The sequence below is a fragment of the Miscanthus floridulus genome, chromosome 2 (genome assembly GCF_019320115.1).
Source record: "Miscanthus floridulus cultivar M001 chromosome 2, ASM1932011v1, whole genome shotgun sequence".
Lineage (NCBI taxonomy): Eukaryota > Viridiplantae > Streptophyta > Magnoliopsida > Poales > Poaceae > Miscanthus > Miscanthus floridulus.
Window position 1 is genome coordinate 132,149,585 of NC_089581.1, and position 13,937 is coordinate 132,163,521.

At 44.0% G+C, this 13,937-nt stretch overlaps 1 protein-coding gene across 13 annotated transcripts; it reads right to left on the bottom strand.

The window, feature by feature from the left end:
* Positions 1-7,873: 7,873 nt before the first annotated feature.
* Positions 7,874-11,895, bottom strand: LOC136539713 (uncharacterized). Of its 13 annotated transcripts, none has more exons than XM_066531690.1 (6): positions 11,611-11,895; positions 11,251-11,322; positions 10,531-10,594; positions 9,970-10,006; positions 8,963-9,847; positions 7,874-8,229 (listed from the first exon to the last, which is right to left on the bottom strand). In XM_066531690.1, exons 1-4 carry the CDS (start codon positions 11,876-11,878, stop codon positions 9,997-9,999), a joined length of 414 nt encoding a protein of 137 aa, XP_066387787.1. In that variant the 5' UTR covers positions 11,879-11,895; the 3' UTR covers positions 7,874-8,229; positions 8,963-9,847; positions 9,970-9,996. The 13 variants fall into 13 exon arrangements, 5 of the variants coding, with proteins under 5 accessions (XP_066387787.1, XP_066387785.1, XP_066387786.1 ...); XM_066531688.1 differs by having other exon boundaries at positions 11,251-11,368; XR_010779743.1 differs by adding an exon at positions 10,978-11,072 and having other exon boundaries at positions 8,963-10,006; positions 11,251-11,887.
* Between the last annotated feature and the right edge of the window lie 2,042 nt (positions 11,896-13,937).

Below are 13,937 nucleotides of genomic sequence, written 5' to 3' on the forward strand. Positions count from 1 at the left end.
GATTGCTAAACTTATTGATTGTAAATAACCTTTTAAATTATCAAAGGCACCATATAAGGAATAATAGTTTTTCCTTTTAGTATCCATGTACTTTCCTGTCATTTAAACACTGGCATTAAGCTTCTGCTTTGTGATTGTTGAGGCTGACTATTGCAAAGAAATGATAGTGTAGGGTCTTTCCTGTCAAGTTCGTTGCACGGTGGTTATGCTATACTGCTATTTCTTATACGTCAAAGGAGTACTTGGTGAAAGCATCCTTGGTGGACACAACAATATTTTTAGTTGTATAATTTGTCCATTACTTATGCCTAATGTTTCATATCAGTAAGGCAATTTTGCTTGTGCAGAGTGTAAAAACTATAAGGCATGTGATTGAAGGAGACAAGTAACAAAATAGATGACAACGGGAAGGGGTTGGCACACATGGTGGCAGCAGCGAGCGATGGTGTACGAGGCGTTGAAGAAGCTAGGGTCCACCGCGATGGAGTCATTGGAGCATTTGCAGATCGTGAGGGCGTGCAGGATGTGCGAGGCCTCCTCCACGAGCAGGATGTGCTTCCTCTAGTTTCGCTCAATGGAATGCGGCGTCGTGGCTAGAACAAATAATCACAAACTCCTTTGTAAATGATAAGATCATAAATACCCGACCAAAGCTTCAAGAGCAGCAACTTCTACCCTCATTAGGTGCTTTATTCAATCCAAGCACGAGTCATATGTTGAAAAAGTCATAGGATGGTTCAATTGCACATTATACAAAATTTCCACATTTCAGATAGAAATGCTGACACTTTTTAAGGAGGGGTATTTGGATGAGCTTCTCATTCATTAAACAACACCTTTGACAAAGCAGTATGCTGCTACTTTGCTAGTCGTATCACAAGCGTTGCAAGCTAGTTACGAGGTATATAGAATATAGACGAAATCAAAAATCGGCAGCCTCGGTTTCCTATGGTTAACCCTCAGGTTCAGTCGCAAAACATCTAGGAACGATGGAGATGGAGACATAGGAGGGAGGACAAAGCGGTGAGGGGATTCAGGTACCTGGTGGTGATGCTCCAGCGACCCAGATCTGAGAGAAGCTTGACCTCGCGCCGCGGATCCATGGTCGCCAGCTTCCGACGAGGTGGACGGGGCGGAAGCGGATGGGGCGCACCACGGGGATGAAGGATGCTGCACCACTGCGGGGAGGGAGGAGCCACGCCGCGGGCATGCTACAGGGAGGGATGGAGCGCGGGGTGCCTGGAGGGGTGGAGCTCGTCGCGGAGGTGAACCGGAGAAGGCGGGCACAGCCACCTACGGGCGGGCGTGGGCGTAGGGCGGGGGCATGCGGCGGCGGCGCGGCCACCTGTGGGCTGGCGCGGGCAGCATCGGCACGGCCACCTACGGGCGGGCGCGGGCAGCGTCGCAGCTAGCTCCGGGCGGGCACGGGGGGCGTCGGCGTGGCCAACTGCGTGAGGGCGACGATTGGGGCGCTCCGATGCGGAGGCGGGCAGATAAATCACGGGATCATGGCTGAATCACGGAGCGCTTTCCTTTTAGCTATTTCCTTTTGAATGTTGTCGCAAGGGGCGGGTGTTGGAGCGAGGCTGCGGGGGAACGCAGCAGGTAGGACGATGGACCCACGTTGGAATGTCGTACCAAAAAAATGTCCACGCTTTATTCTTTTTAGTTGTAGGAGATATATGCATGTTTGGTCTTTGGGTGAACTGGTACTGTTCATCGTCTGTGCTAGGAGAAAAGAGGGCGTAGTACTAACATGGTTTGGAGTGCAAGCAAATTTTGAGCCACCAGGCTTGTCCTAGGATCGGACGACATGTCTATAGTTCTTCAGCTTTGGTATCCAATAGACGGATGACATGCCACCAACGGAATCCTACCTTGGTCGAATCAAATAAGGTCAGTGTTGACCTCCACATTCAACCGTTATAAATTGTAAATTGTTTGAATTAGCTTTGTGCCTAGTGAAATTTCTCTAACTTTAATTAAGGTTATAGAAAAAGTACAAACGTCTACAAAATCAAACTAGATTTATTAGATGACATATATTTTACTCATTATAGATGTCAATACATTTTCTATACATCATCAAAAAATTAGACAAGTTTGATTTAGGACAAAACTAGAACTACCTACTATTTAAAATAGAGAAAGTAATAAAAAGTAAGTTCCTGAGTTTTGCTTACTCGAAAGTCCTAGTAACTTGTCCAAGATACAACAGTGGAACTCATCAATATCTATATCTAATATTTGTATCTATATATATCTTATAACAATTATTAAGGGACTGTTTAGGAGAGCTCCATCTTCCCAGAGAATCACTCCTAATCAGCCAAACGCTCAAAATACCAACTGATTCAGGTGAGGATTAGGAGAGAATCACTTCTCCATTTATACTAGGAGCTGGGAGCTAAAAAAAACCTGCTTCACCCTGCTCTCTGTTATATTTTGGTGGAGATCAGCAGCGAATCAGCTCTCCACCCTTCTCCCTCTTAGAAATCCAATGTAATCACTCTATCGGAGAATCAAGGAGCGGAGCTGACGGTGAGCGGAGCTCTCCTAAATGGGGCCTAAAAGGAATAAGGATTCTTAGACTGTCTCCAACAACACACGCAAAACGCGACCCAAACGCAAATTGGATTGTGCACAGTGTTTTTACGTCTCAAAATCGCAATCCAACGGAGGACGCATTCAAGCCACCCATTTTGCGTAGCAGCGGTGTCGGAAGGCAAAAAAGCATCGTCGATTCTCGACGGCGCAAAACACAGAGAGAGACGGAGGCCGATGGAGGTCAGTGGGAGCAGGGACAGGCGGCGTCGGAGCAGCCCGCGGACGACGACGGCGAGGCGGGACCGCGGCGCCAGCAGGCCCGCGGACGGGGGCGCTCTGCCAGGCAGCACCGCGGACGGGGGCGCTTGGCCAGGCGGCACCGCGGGCAGGGGCGCACTCGGCTGTGCTCGCCCCGCACCCGCTGGATCTGGGCAGCCAGCGCAGGGGCAGCTCGCGCCGTCCATGCGAGGGACATGGGAGGGGAAGGAGCTTGCGCCGTCCATGGGGCCTCGCCGGAGGTTCACGTGGACCTCCGCCGAAGTCGCCGGTGAACGTTGGGCACCACCGCTGGCCGGGAGGAGCAGCTCTGGCGCCGCCACGCGTCGGTGGTGCCTGGCCACCGTGCGTCGGTGGTGCTGCGGGCCGATGAAGGGTGAGCGCCGCCCCGCGCCGGTGGCCGATGAAGGGGCGCACTCGGCTGTGCTCGCCCCGCACCCGCTGGATCTGGGCAGCCAGCGCAGGGGCAGCTCGCGCCGTCCATGCGAGGGACATGGGAGGGGAAGGAGCTCGCGCCGTCCATGGGGCCTCGCCGGAGGTTCACGTGGACCTCCGCCGAAGTCGCCGGTGAACGTTGGGCACCACCGCTGGCCGGGAGGAGCAGCTCTGGCGCCGCCACGCGTCGGTGGTGCCTGGCCACCGTGCGTCGGTGGTGCTGCGGGCCGATGAAGGGTGAGCGCCGCCCCGCGCCGGTGGCCGATGAAGGCTGGGCGCCGCCGCTAGCCCAGGCCCGGACGCGACTCTCCTCTTCGCGAGACGCAGCGGACGGAATAGAAACGAAAAGGAAGAGGCGGTAGGGCTCGCGAGGTGTTGCGCCCGACGGTTGGAGAAGTGAGTTTATGGGTCACGGACCCTTTCACAGTGCGCAACGTAAAACCGGGGAATGCGTCTTGTTTTTGGGTTGGAGCGTTGGAGACAGTCTTACGCACATCATATTTTACTTTCGACAATCCGCCGTGCTCCTCCGTGTCCCATCAGTGATCCAGGCTTTCTGTTGTGTAGAATTTATTTTTTAGTTGTTTTTGTCATGTTTTTTCTTGTCATACGTCTTTTTTTCCTTTTTAATCATACGATTTTTTCTTCCGCCAGCAGCTAGTTTTCTGAAGAAAACTAAGAGTAGAAGGGAGATATAAAGATAGTAATAACAGCAATAACAATAATAGTAAATGTGGAAAACAAAGAAAGAAAAAAAGGCAACATCGTGGGCCTTCGAAACTTGACTGAGCTGTATGCGAGCTACTAGTGTAATCTTGGCAAAGCTGCCATGTGAAAAATTGAGAGAGGCCACCCATCATAATTATCAACAGACAGATCAGACCCCTAAAATATCAGCGATTCAGTCCTCCGAACTTGAATAAGAGACTAGAATTACATATTTTGTGGGTTTTCAAAGATAGGGAAATATTTAACTTTACAAATCCATAGTATCAAAATTAAAGTTATGGTATAGCTAGAAACAAATATGTTAATTATTATTGTATATTGCACTTTTGATATCAAAGTATGGAGCGTTTCCTTGGATATTAACTCTTTCCCGTACTCTTGCGAGTTAAAGTAGTGTGTCTAGGCACGATAAAAAGTTCATTCCCAATAGTTTTAGAATGCATGGCATAATTATTAGATAAATCTCCAAATCTCCCGTGCTTGAGTAAGAGTAATACGTGTCCAGGTGTATGATCATGTACGTGCCCATGTGCATGATTATATGTAGTTTTGGTGATTTAGATGACAACCCGATCATAACATATGTGTTAAGATATGTTAGACATGCTCCAATAGGTCTAGGGATGCAAGGGAAAATGTGGTTCGGATCCCGACCAAGAAACTGAGTCAAAATAAAGAAATTAGCAAAAATGAGAGCCCGATCGGACTAGTGGCAATGGCACGAATACTCAACATGCCAGACGATCGACTAGCGAGTTAGTGGCACTGTGCTTTGGCAGAGCTCCCAAAGCAGCTTCTAGGCTGAATCTAGGAGGAGCTCTGCCAAACCGTTTTTTAATGATAAGTGAATATTTAAAATGAACTAGGAGGCCGTGAAATGAAAGAAGTAGCTTCTTCTGATTCATTCCATGCATATAGTTTATTCAAGAGAATCATAGAGAATTATTTTTAGTCAAAAAACCACTTTTCTTAGAGAATCAACTTCCATAGAGAATTTGGAGCAGGAACCAAACAACCCGTAACAACTTATGCAGAGACAATTATGTGCTAGCGTCTATGTGGAAACTTATATCGTAGATGTTCTCCAACTTATTATAAATAGTTGTTGCAACATCTATATGGATTAGCAACATGTTATGAATGTGTTTAGAAAAAAATTCTATGAATATGTCATAACATGTGATTGGTGGTGTGTATAGATCATAAGCAAAAAATAAGCTACAAACCTAGGGCGAACCATAAATACAACCCCTACAATAATTCTCGATCGTAACAAGTTGTAAATTGGGAGGAGGGCCAACCATAACCAAAACTCTTGCACCGTCTCTTAATCACAACGAGCTGCATTGGGGGAACCATAGGGAAAGTTTGGGACTGCAGTGTGGCGGCTGCGCGGTGTGGTATTACAAGAAAATTGAATATTTGACACCCAATCCGGGCGCCCGTGAACATTTGACATCCAATTCGCGCGTCGTTGAAAATTTAACACTTTGGCTGCGAATTCGTTGAAAACATGTGTTTTCTTCTCCTTTTCTCCATTTAACATTTTTTCTTTTTTCTTTTGCTTTCCAAGGCAACGTACCTTGGCCTTATCCATCCATTTCTTCTAAGAAACGAACGCATCTCTCTCTCCCGTACTCATTTTTCTTCGGCTCTGTTCGTCATGCCGCCGCCGCTCTTCTTTGTTCTTCACGCCGCCGCCGCTGGGTGCCGGAAGAGGCACAGCCGCTGGCTGGGCGCGCGGGGGGCCAGGCTGGGCGCGGAGCTGGTCGCCGATGCTGGACGAGCCGGCCATGCGTGCGCGCGGACGGTCGCTGGTGCTGGACACCGGCGCTAGCCAAAGCCCGCCGTCTTCGGCTCCGCCGCTGATGGAGGCCGTCGGCGCAGGCCAGAGGCGCCGCAATGGTTGAGCAACAGCAGGCTAAGGTACTTTGGTCATTCAGCGTTGCCTTGGAAAGCAAAAGAAAAAAGAAAAAATGTTAAATGGAGAAAAAAGGAGAAAACACCTGTTTTCAACGAATTCGCAGCTAGAGTGTCAAATTTTCAACGACACGCGAATTGAATGTCAAATATTCACAGGCCTGCAGATTGGATGTCAAATATTCAATTTTCTCGTGGTATTACGACCATGTCCTCCCACATGCAGCACAAGAAAGGTGAGCAGTAGTTCATTCTCGTGGTGGTTGCGTCTCATGCGCCGAAAAAAATCATTGATTCTTGTGAGGCGTTTAGGGATTTTTTTCGATTCCTGCAGTGGAGCAGTTGCAGATCTGATTTTAATCGTAAACAAACACACCCATAGTCACAACATCTGCTACGGATTCTAAAAAGTAGCAACCCTAATCAATAAGCACGAGTATACATGGCTAGTATTTGATGATTAGTAGCAACCTTAATCAATATAGATGCTATAATCCTAATCAATATGCACAAGTATGTTTGAGAAACCTAAAAAGAAGCAATCCTAATTAATGTGGATGTTGTAACCCTAATCACTATACATGAGTATACTAGACCCGTGTTTGATAATTCTACAAAGTAGCAACCTGATGAGAGTCAGATAGGGCAAACTCATATCCCTAATCAGCCTCTTGTGGCTTCTAATCAATATGCTCGCTACAAACCTAATCAGTATGGGTTCGCTAAAAATCGGAACAGATTATTCAATATTCCAACCGTTTGCATTGGTCTCTTGAGATCTGACCAGCTCATCTTCCAGGTATGTTCACTTCATCACTTGCGACGCGATCAGCTTAGAACATCTCCGGGAGTTTTATAAAACAACTTTGTATTTTGATTTTTTTAGCAAAAAAAAAAGTCATTTTCAACAGTTTGGTAAAGAACTTCTTAAAAATAACAAGTTATCAAATATCCTCTCTAACTTATAAGTATCTGTAGTCGAGAGGAATTCTATATCCGCTCCTCATCCGATGTTTTTCTTGGACTAAATTGGATGCATGAGTAACTAAGAAAATAAAGGGTTACAGGGTGAGAAAGTGGTAAGAGACAAAGAAACTATTAAAAGAAATTTGGTTAGTTAGAAGTAGTTTGGGGTTTCCAATGCAAAATCGTTTAGAAAGCTAGTATAGAAAATTATTGGAGAGGAAAATAAATTATGATCGCTACTTATTTTGTTAACTCGTTAAATGTATTGATTTAGCAAGTTAATTATAGAAAACACTAGGAGTTACATCTATCTATCTATATATAATGATTCTGATCAGAAAACCCTCAGGTGCTTGCAAATGTGACAGGTTTCTATATGTCAATGTTTGTACGAGTGGATCTTGAAGGTCATTATTGTATATTAACTAAAACAGCCAACATAGTTCTATGTAGAAAAACTCAACAACGGGCGAAGGGCGTATATATCGACAGCCATTTCGCTAGTACCACGATTTCCGATTCAGAAGCTACAGGATTTAAACGGAGATGCAGCCATCCTGAAGACCAGATCAGACAAGAGCATGAATAGCACACGTCCACACCAAAAGTAGGGCAGGGCGAGGCACTACATTGCTTGTGTCCTAGCAAGTAGCAGGAACTACACAAAACAATGGACAAGATTGCGACGACCACAACGAAATCAATGGTCAGAAAAAGTAGTTCGCAATTCCTTCAAAAAAAAAAAAGTAGTTCGCAAAGACAGCAGCATGTGGCCCGCTATAGCTCTCCAACAGTCAGTCCAAGGAACAAGCAGACATCATGCTACAGACGGAGACGGGCATCACAAGATCTGCCCCGGAGAGGTAAACACAACACAGTGGAACAGAGAACTGCAGCAATCTTTGAAGGACTCCAGGCCAGTGCTTCCAGCTACATTCTCCCTAACCACCAAAACTACGACGCTATGCAGTGACAATAAGCTCAAGAACAAAGCAACCCATGCCGTAATGCTCCAAGGAATATATTATCAAAATGCGCTTGCAGAAACACTATTGATGAAAGGTGGCAGCAAAGAGTTGAACTGGTAGTGCCCAGCTATGTCGAACTCAAAAACTGACTCGCATTTAACAGTACACCATGATGCAACATAGATAGAGCTACTTAAAAGAAGATCTAAAAAAACAGACATAGGGTCAACCAACTCAGCTTCTCGCTTCTCTTCTGTGGTTGATGAGTGATGATCCATGCGGAAAGCACTTGGCAGTCGGTGTGGGTGCTGCGGCAGTGCGGCACTGCCTTCTTCCCAACCAGTGTCAGCTAGAGCAGCCGGATCCCACACATCAGCACCTGCAGGAGCTGCATTTCGAATGAACAAAAAGCTTATTAGGTTCCTCGTTACAACCTCTGAAGAGCTTATGAATTTCAAGTGCAGCAATAAAACAACCAATCCCTTTTGAGCCTCCTGAAATGATATCCAGGTGGGCTCCGTCAAAGGCGTCAACCATAAAAAAACAAGAGTCAAAAAACAACCAACCCTTTGACCATAAGTATGATCAGAACATATAGTAAGTTATGCCCAGTTCGAGGAAAAAAAAAAGACAGGTATAGGACACAGAGAAAGGGCTAAAGTGCTATTTTAACAGGAAACTTGTACACAGTTGATTGCTATGACTATGATAACTAGAATGAATCAACATAGCATAAATGTTATGTGGCTGCTAGGATTGAGAGAAGAGAGTCGAGGGGAGCGGCGGCGGCTAACGCGCTACAGTACCCGCGGTGCTACAGTGTCGCGGGTACTGTTCACGGCTACGGTTGCGAGGGGTGAGAGTCCTTCTTAATTCTTGCGTGATTAGATTGATACATCTCCTCTCCTTATATAGAGAGGTTTACTTGACTCCTAAGCAAACGATCCTTATCTCTAATTAACCCTAACACTAATGGGCTATACATCCAGCCCAGGCCCAATAGACCCCTGCCATACTCTAACAATAAACTCTGGATAGAAATGCATCACTCATTCAAATAAATTCAGTAATAACTAGTTGAACATAAATAAGAATTATAAGATACAGAAAGAAAAGCTCACATGGAGCAGCAACCCCATTCAGCACGAACAGGTGCTGCAGGGAGCGAAACAGGTGGAACCTCTCCTGCACCCCATTGGTCAACTACTCAGCTCCCCAGTTATCAGAGGAGGGAGCATCATAATCAGCAACTGCAGCATAGTCAAGAGCAACAGGAGCCTCCTCTTCTTCCAGCTCGTTTGTTTCCACTGGATCCCAACGAAAGAAAAGATCAACCTAGAAAAGGAGAAACAACCCCAACAGATATGAAATAAGTGGACAACAAAACTGTTGCTTAAGATCATCAAAGTTTACTATGACTTCCCACTTATGTCCTGGGAGAACTGTGACATGCATCTGTACAACCATTCTTTCAAGCAGCCAGAAGTCACAACCAATGCTCTACTTAGTACTTACCCCTGTTGTTGGCAGGAAATGCCAGTATGAACATAGTCCATGGGAGAATCAGTGTTGCAGAAGGCAATGGTGGGGGATGTTCCCAAAAGCAGACTCGATGGGCTATGCACAAATAAACTTTACAAGGTGGCTCATGTCCAAGAGTCCATGGTACAAAAGCTCGCAATCAAAAGAAAGGTACATGATGGACAGTCTTGGGAATCGAACAGGATGAGAAGAGATGGTAAGCTGAATGAGGTGGTAGCTGTGCATCACCAAACTAGACTTCTAAGCCTTCCCACCCTTCGAAGTGGTCATATAAAGCACCATTATTTTCTTACAGCCGAGGTACTTTCCATCAACTAATACTGGCATTGTCTTACCTTCCTTGTGCCAATGGACATCAGCAAGATGTCAGTGTTTAGCTTTCAACACATTCTTATCCCAGTGTTATATTATAGACCTTAAATATTATGTGGAAGAAGTGTTGATACACTTCCATTTTCTAACACCTGAAATGGATAGAATCAATTTAAGAAGATTGCCAAACAAAAAGTGGAGTATCAAAGCCAAAAGTATTCCATGAGACGGTGAAATATCTGTTTGCGAAAAGGCCAGTGAGTCAGTAACAAACCAGTGAGATGGATCAAATTTTGCACCTTTAGGCAATCCTGTATCAAAAACACGATCATCAGAGGATAACACTGAGATAGCATCTTACAAACATTGTGCATCAACGTTGATTTGTAGTTAATGAAACACCCACAACTAAAGCCCCATACTATATGCAAAAGTAAGACCATTTCTGATAATAGGTTCATAAAACATTTAACAGGTCATGAGCTGGATCAAATGAATGAAAGTTAATGTGACATTTATAAATTATTTGCATCTAAGCAAGGAACATAGGCAGAGCTGCTTTTGCTAAAATATATCACAATTCAATTGCTAGGAGCAAAATTAACTTGTGGTTCCTCAAAATTGGCTAAAGAAGTTCAAAAGGAAGGGGATGGAAGTTTGGGTTAAATTAAATCAAATTTGGGGGTAAAGATAAGTTCAAAAGGTAGCTATTCTAGCCAAACTGCCATGCCTGTGATTTGTCTTAAATTAATTAAATAACTACGGCTAAAGATATTTCCATAGGATTTTTCTAGTATGTAAAACAGCACATCCTGGGAGAGGGGGTCTCACTGACCCTGCGAGTGACCTGGAAGGATCTTGCTGGATGGAAGCTAGATTTTCTTGGCGGATTATTGAGACTGTCAGAAGGAAAATAATTGAATGCGCAAAAGATAAGTATGAAGTTCATGTTTCAGCAACACAACTTGGAATTGGATAAAATGCACATATAATCTGAAAAGTGGTGACATTACTCAATGTCTTAATGTAATAAGGTTGAACCAGAGTGACATTGGCAGTGCTAACTAGAAGTGAATCAGAGGATGCCACACACATCATGGTTTCAAAGGCGACTAGGCGTCCAGGCGAGTGCTAGGCGACAAGGCGCCACTGTTCCCAAGGCAAGCTGGGTACGCCCGGACGTCTAGGCGACGCCTTTGAAACAGGGGCAGACATGATTAAGCATGTTCTTACTTGTGCATTTATCCACAAAGATAAAGGAAGACAAAAAAACAAGTTTTACCTATTTCTAAATTTTTCTAATGGAACCTTTAGGGAGTACTCCAATTATGCGTTAGGAGCCGAACTTGTATTTATCACGCCATTAACCATAAGTTGCTGCATAATTTTCAAAATGGACCTCAATGAAAATAAGGACCAATAGAGATCAACTGCATTAATGTAATATAAATTAGCTTAGTATAGTGGACCTGTTCAGTAACAGGGACGTAGATGTAACCTTCGGCAGGAGTTTTTTTTTTTTTTTTTTGAAAGTCACCGGGGGATGAAAACTGACCTGAATAAGGTGCAGGGACAAGGGTTAGAACCCTGGCCGCCCGGCTCAACCACAGGGAGCCTTGCCACCAACCTTCGGCAGGAGTTAAGCTTACAATTTAGTCCAGAGTTGTTGCTACCTGACTTATAATAATGAATCAAGAAATCAAGTGTACTATAGCACAATTCCACCTGGGTTATAGTAATTCAACAAACGCCTTGTGTGCATAATAACAAACTGGAACCACACAGACTCAATGCCTCAACCGAATCATGAATAGCAATTCGCACAGATAAAGACTAACTTGCCCCTGCAATTGCAGTGAAGACACGAAGCAATAGTACCCCGAACTATGGAGGTAGAGGCGTACACACACCTCACCTCGACCATCTGGACGGAGCCGCCGAGCGGGCCTGAACGAAGAATCCGGCGAGCTGGGCGTTGTCAACTCTGAAAGGTAGGTTGCCACGAAGAACATCAGATCCTCTGAGAAGCCTTCCTCCTCACCGCCGGCTTGCACCTCCGCGGCTCCGCCACGGTAGTGGCCGCGCGCACGGGCGCGAGCGGCCTCCAGCCCGCCGCAGCGGAGCGGCGGCCGGCGCCTTCCATGGGGGATGTGGGCTTGGGCCTCAGATAGCGCGCATGGCATGACGCACGTGGGTTGTGGACTATAGTCTTATAGGTGTGTCCATCCCATTTCACGACAAGACCATCCGGGCTCCGTTATTTTTTTTTTGTGGGCCGTGGAAAGTCCAAGCAGGTCCGAACTCCTGGTCTGTACCGTCCACCCAAACGGCCAGCCCAACCTTCTCTCAGTTACCTCAGGTTTGGACTGGACTGAACTGGAGCATGCTGTTTGGGTCTGACCCAGCAGACTTGTTCTTCTGTTGCTAAAAAAAAAATGACTTGTTCTTCTAAAAAACAAGCAGACTTGTGTATTTTTTTATTTCAGCCAAAAAATACTAAAATATTGGGATGGTATTCAGGGCTTGATTAAAAAAAGTAAATTTGCATGTAAATTTTTAATAAGTTTAGAGCTAAATTACTAGGGCAGAACAACCGTTTTGGTCCCTGAACTATTACTCGAGGCTCAGTTTCGTCCCTGAACTTCCAAAACGACCGTTTTAGTCCTCGAATTATACTTTTAAGCTCAATTTCATCCTAGAACTATGAAGATGATCATTTCAATCCTCAAATTTTGTATTTTGGGCTCAATTTCATCCATAAACTACAAAAGTACATTTTGGTCTTTAAACGTTTATTTTTCAACTCAATTTTGTCTATCCAAAAAGAAAAATTTATATTTTAGGCAAATTTTCATCATGAATTATCAAAATACATTTTAGCACAAGTTCGTCCTTTATCCAACACCACCCACGATTTGAGATGGACAGTCATCGTTAGGTACTATTGTTCCTAGCGTCGTCCCAGCTACCAAATCGATTTTTTATTCATATTCTAAGATGAATATAAATATAGATCTAAATATTCTTAAATATAAATTATTTTTAGCCAATGGATAAAAATATTATTGTATACACAAATGGTTATTAGTTGAGCCTAATGCTAGAAGTAGCTAAGGAAAAAATTATAGATCTGCTATTGTTTCATTATATCTATGTATTCTTAAGGAATAAATAGCGTTTGAAGCAATTGCAATTGCTCCCACAAAAATCATCTATAGTTGGATATATATATATAAACAATACCATTATAGTTGGATATATCGCTAGTGGTGTTGAAGCTGGCCAGATGCAACAGCACAGCGTTCCACATAGAACGATAGACAAAGTTGAGTTTGAAAATAAAAGTTTAAAGTCCGAAATGCAAAGTTTGAAGAGTAAAATTATCGTCTTCATAGTTTGTAGGATGAAATTGAGCACAAAATGTAAAGTTTGAGGACTGAAATGATCATCTGCATAGTTCTGAAATTGAGCCTAAAAATACAGTTTGAGAACTAAAATTGCCGTTTTGAAAATTTAAGGATGAAACTGAGTCTCAAGTAATAGTTCAAGGACCAAAATAACTATGGCAATCATCATGTTCGCTTGTTAGTTTCAGCCAGCCCAAATCAGTCAGCCAACAGTATTTTTCTCTCACAACAAATCAGCACCAGCTAGCCCAAATTAGCTCAGAAACTAACCAACAAACAGGTCGAATTACTAAAGATAATGTGGTATGTCATTTGGCATAAGTCTAGACCTAAGGTAATGTGATATGTCATCTGTGGTAAGCCTAGACAAGTGTCATCCACTTTGATGTGACTTAGTAGGCCACTCATGCCATTCGCAATGGCGTGACTCACACTAACTCGGGCCTGGTTTAGATGGTAAGTTTTTTCACTCTCTCTTCATTACATCAAATTTTTGGACACATATATAGAGTATTAAATGTAGATAAAAAAGTAACTAATTACATAGTTTGATTATAAATTACGAGACGAATCTTTTGAGCCTAGTTAGGCCATAATTGGACAATAATTATTAAATACAAACGAAAGTGCTACAATACCAAATACTGATTCCTAACCTCAATCTAAACAAGGCCTCGGAACGTATCAGCTTGTCTAGCTAGTCACACCAATACATGGATCATGATCGATGTTATCGGTCGCCCCACTGGCATGACTAGGCTAGTTTCTAGAATATTGTACTTCCCTTCATTCTAAATTATAAAATATTTTAACTTTTCTAAATACATTGTTTTTG

Coding starts and splice junctions, on each gene's coding strand:
- LOC136539713 (XM_066531686.1), bottom strand. CDS start 11,878: ATGCCATGCGCGCTATCTGAGGCCCAAGCCCACATCCCCCATGGAAGG. Junction 10,595..11,250: donor TGTCCCTGCACCTTATTCAG/GTCAGTTTTCAT, acceptor TCCTTCTGACAG/TCTCAATAATCCGCCAAGAA. Junction 10,007..10,530: donor CCTTCCAGGTCACTCGCAGG/GTCAGTGAGACC, acceptor TTTTTGATACAG/GATTGCCTAAAGGTGCAAAA.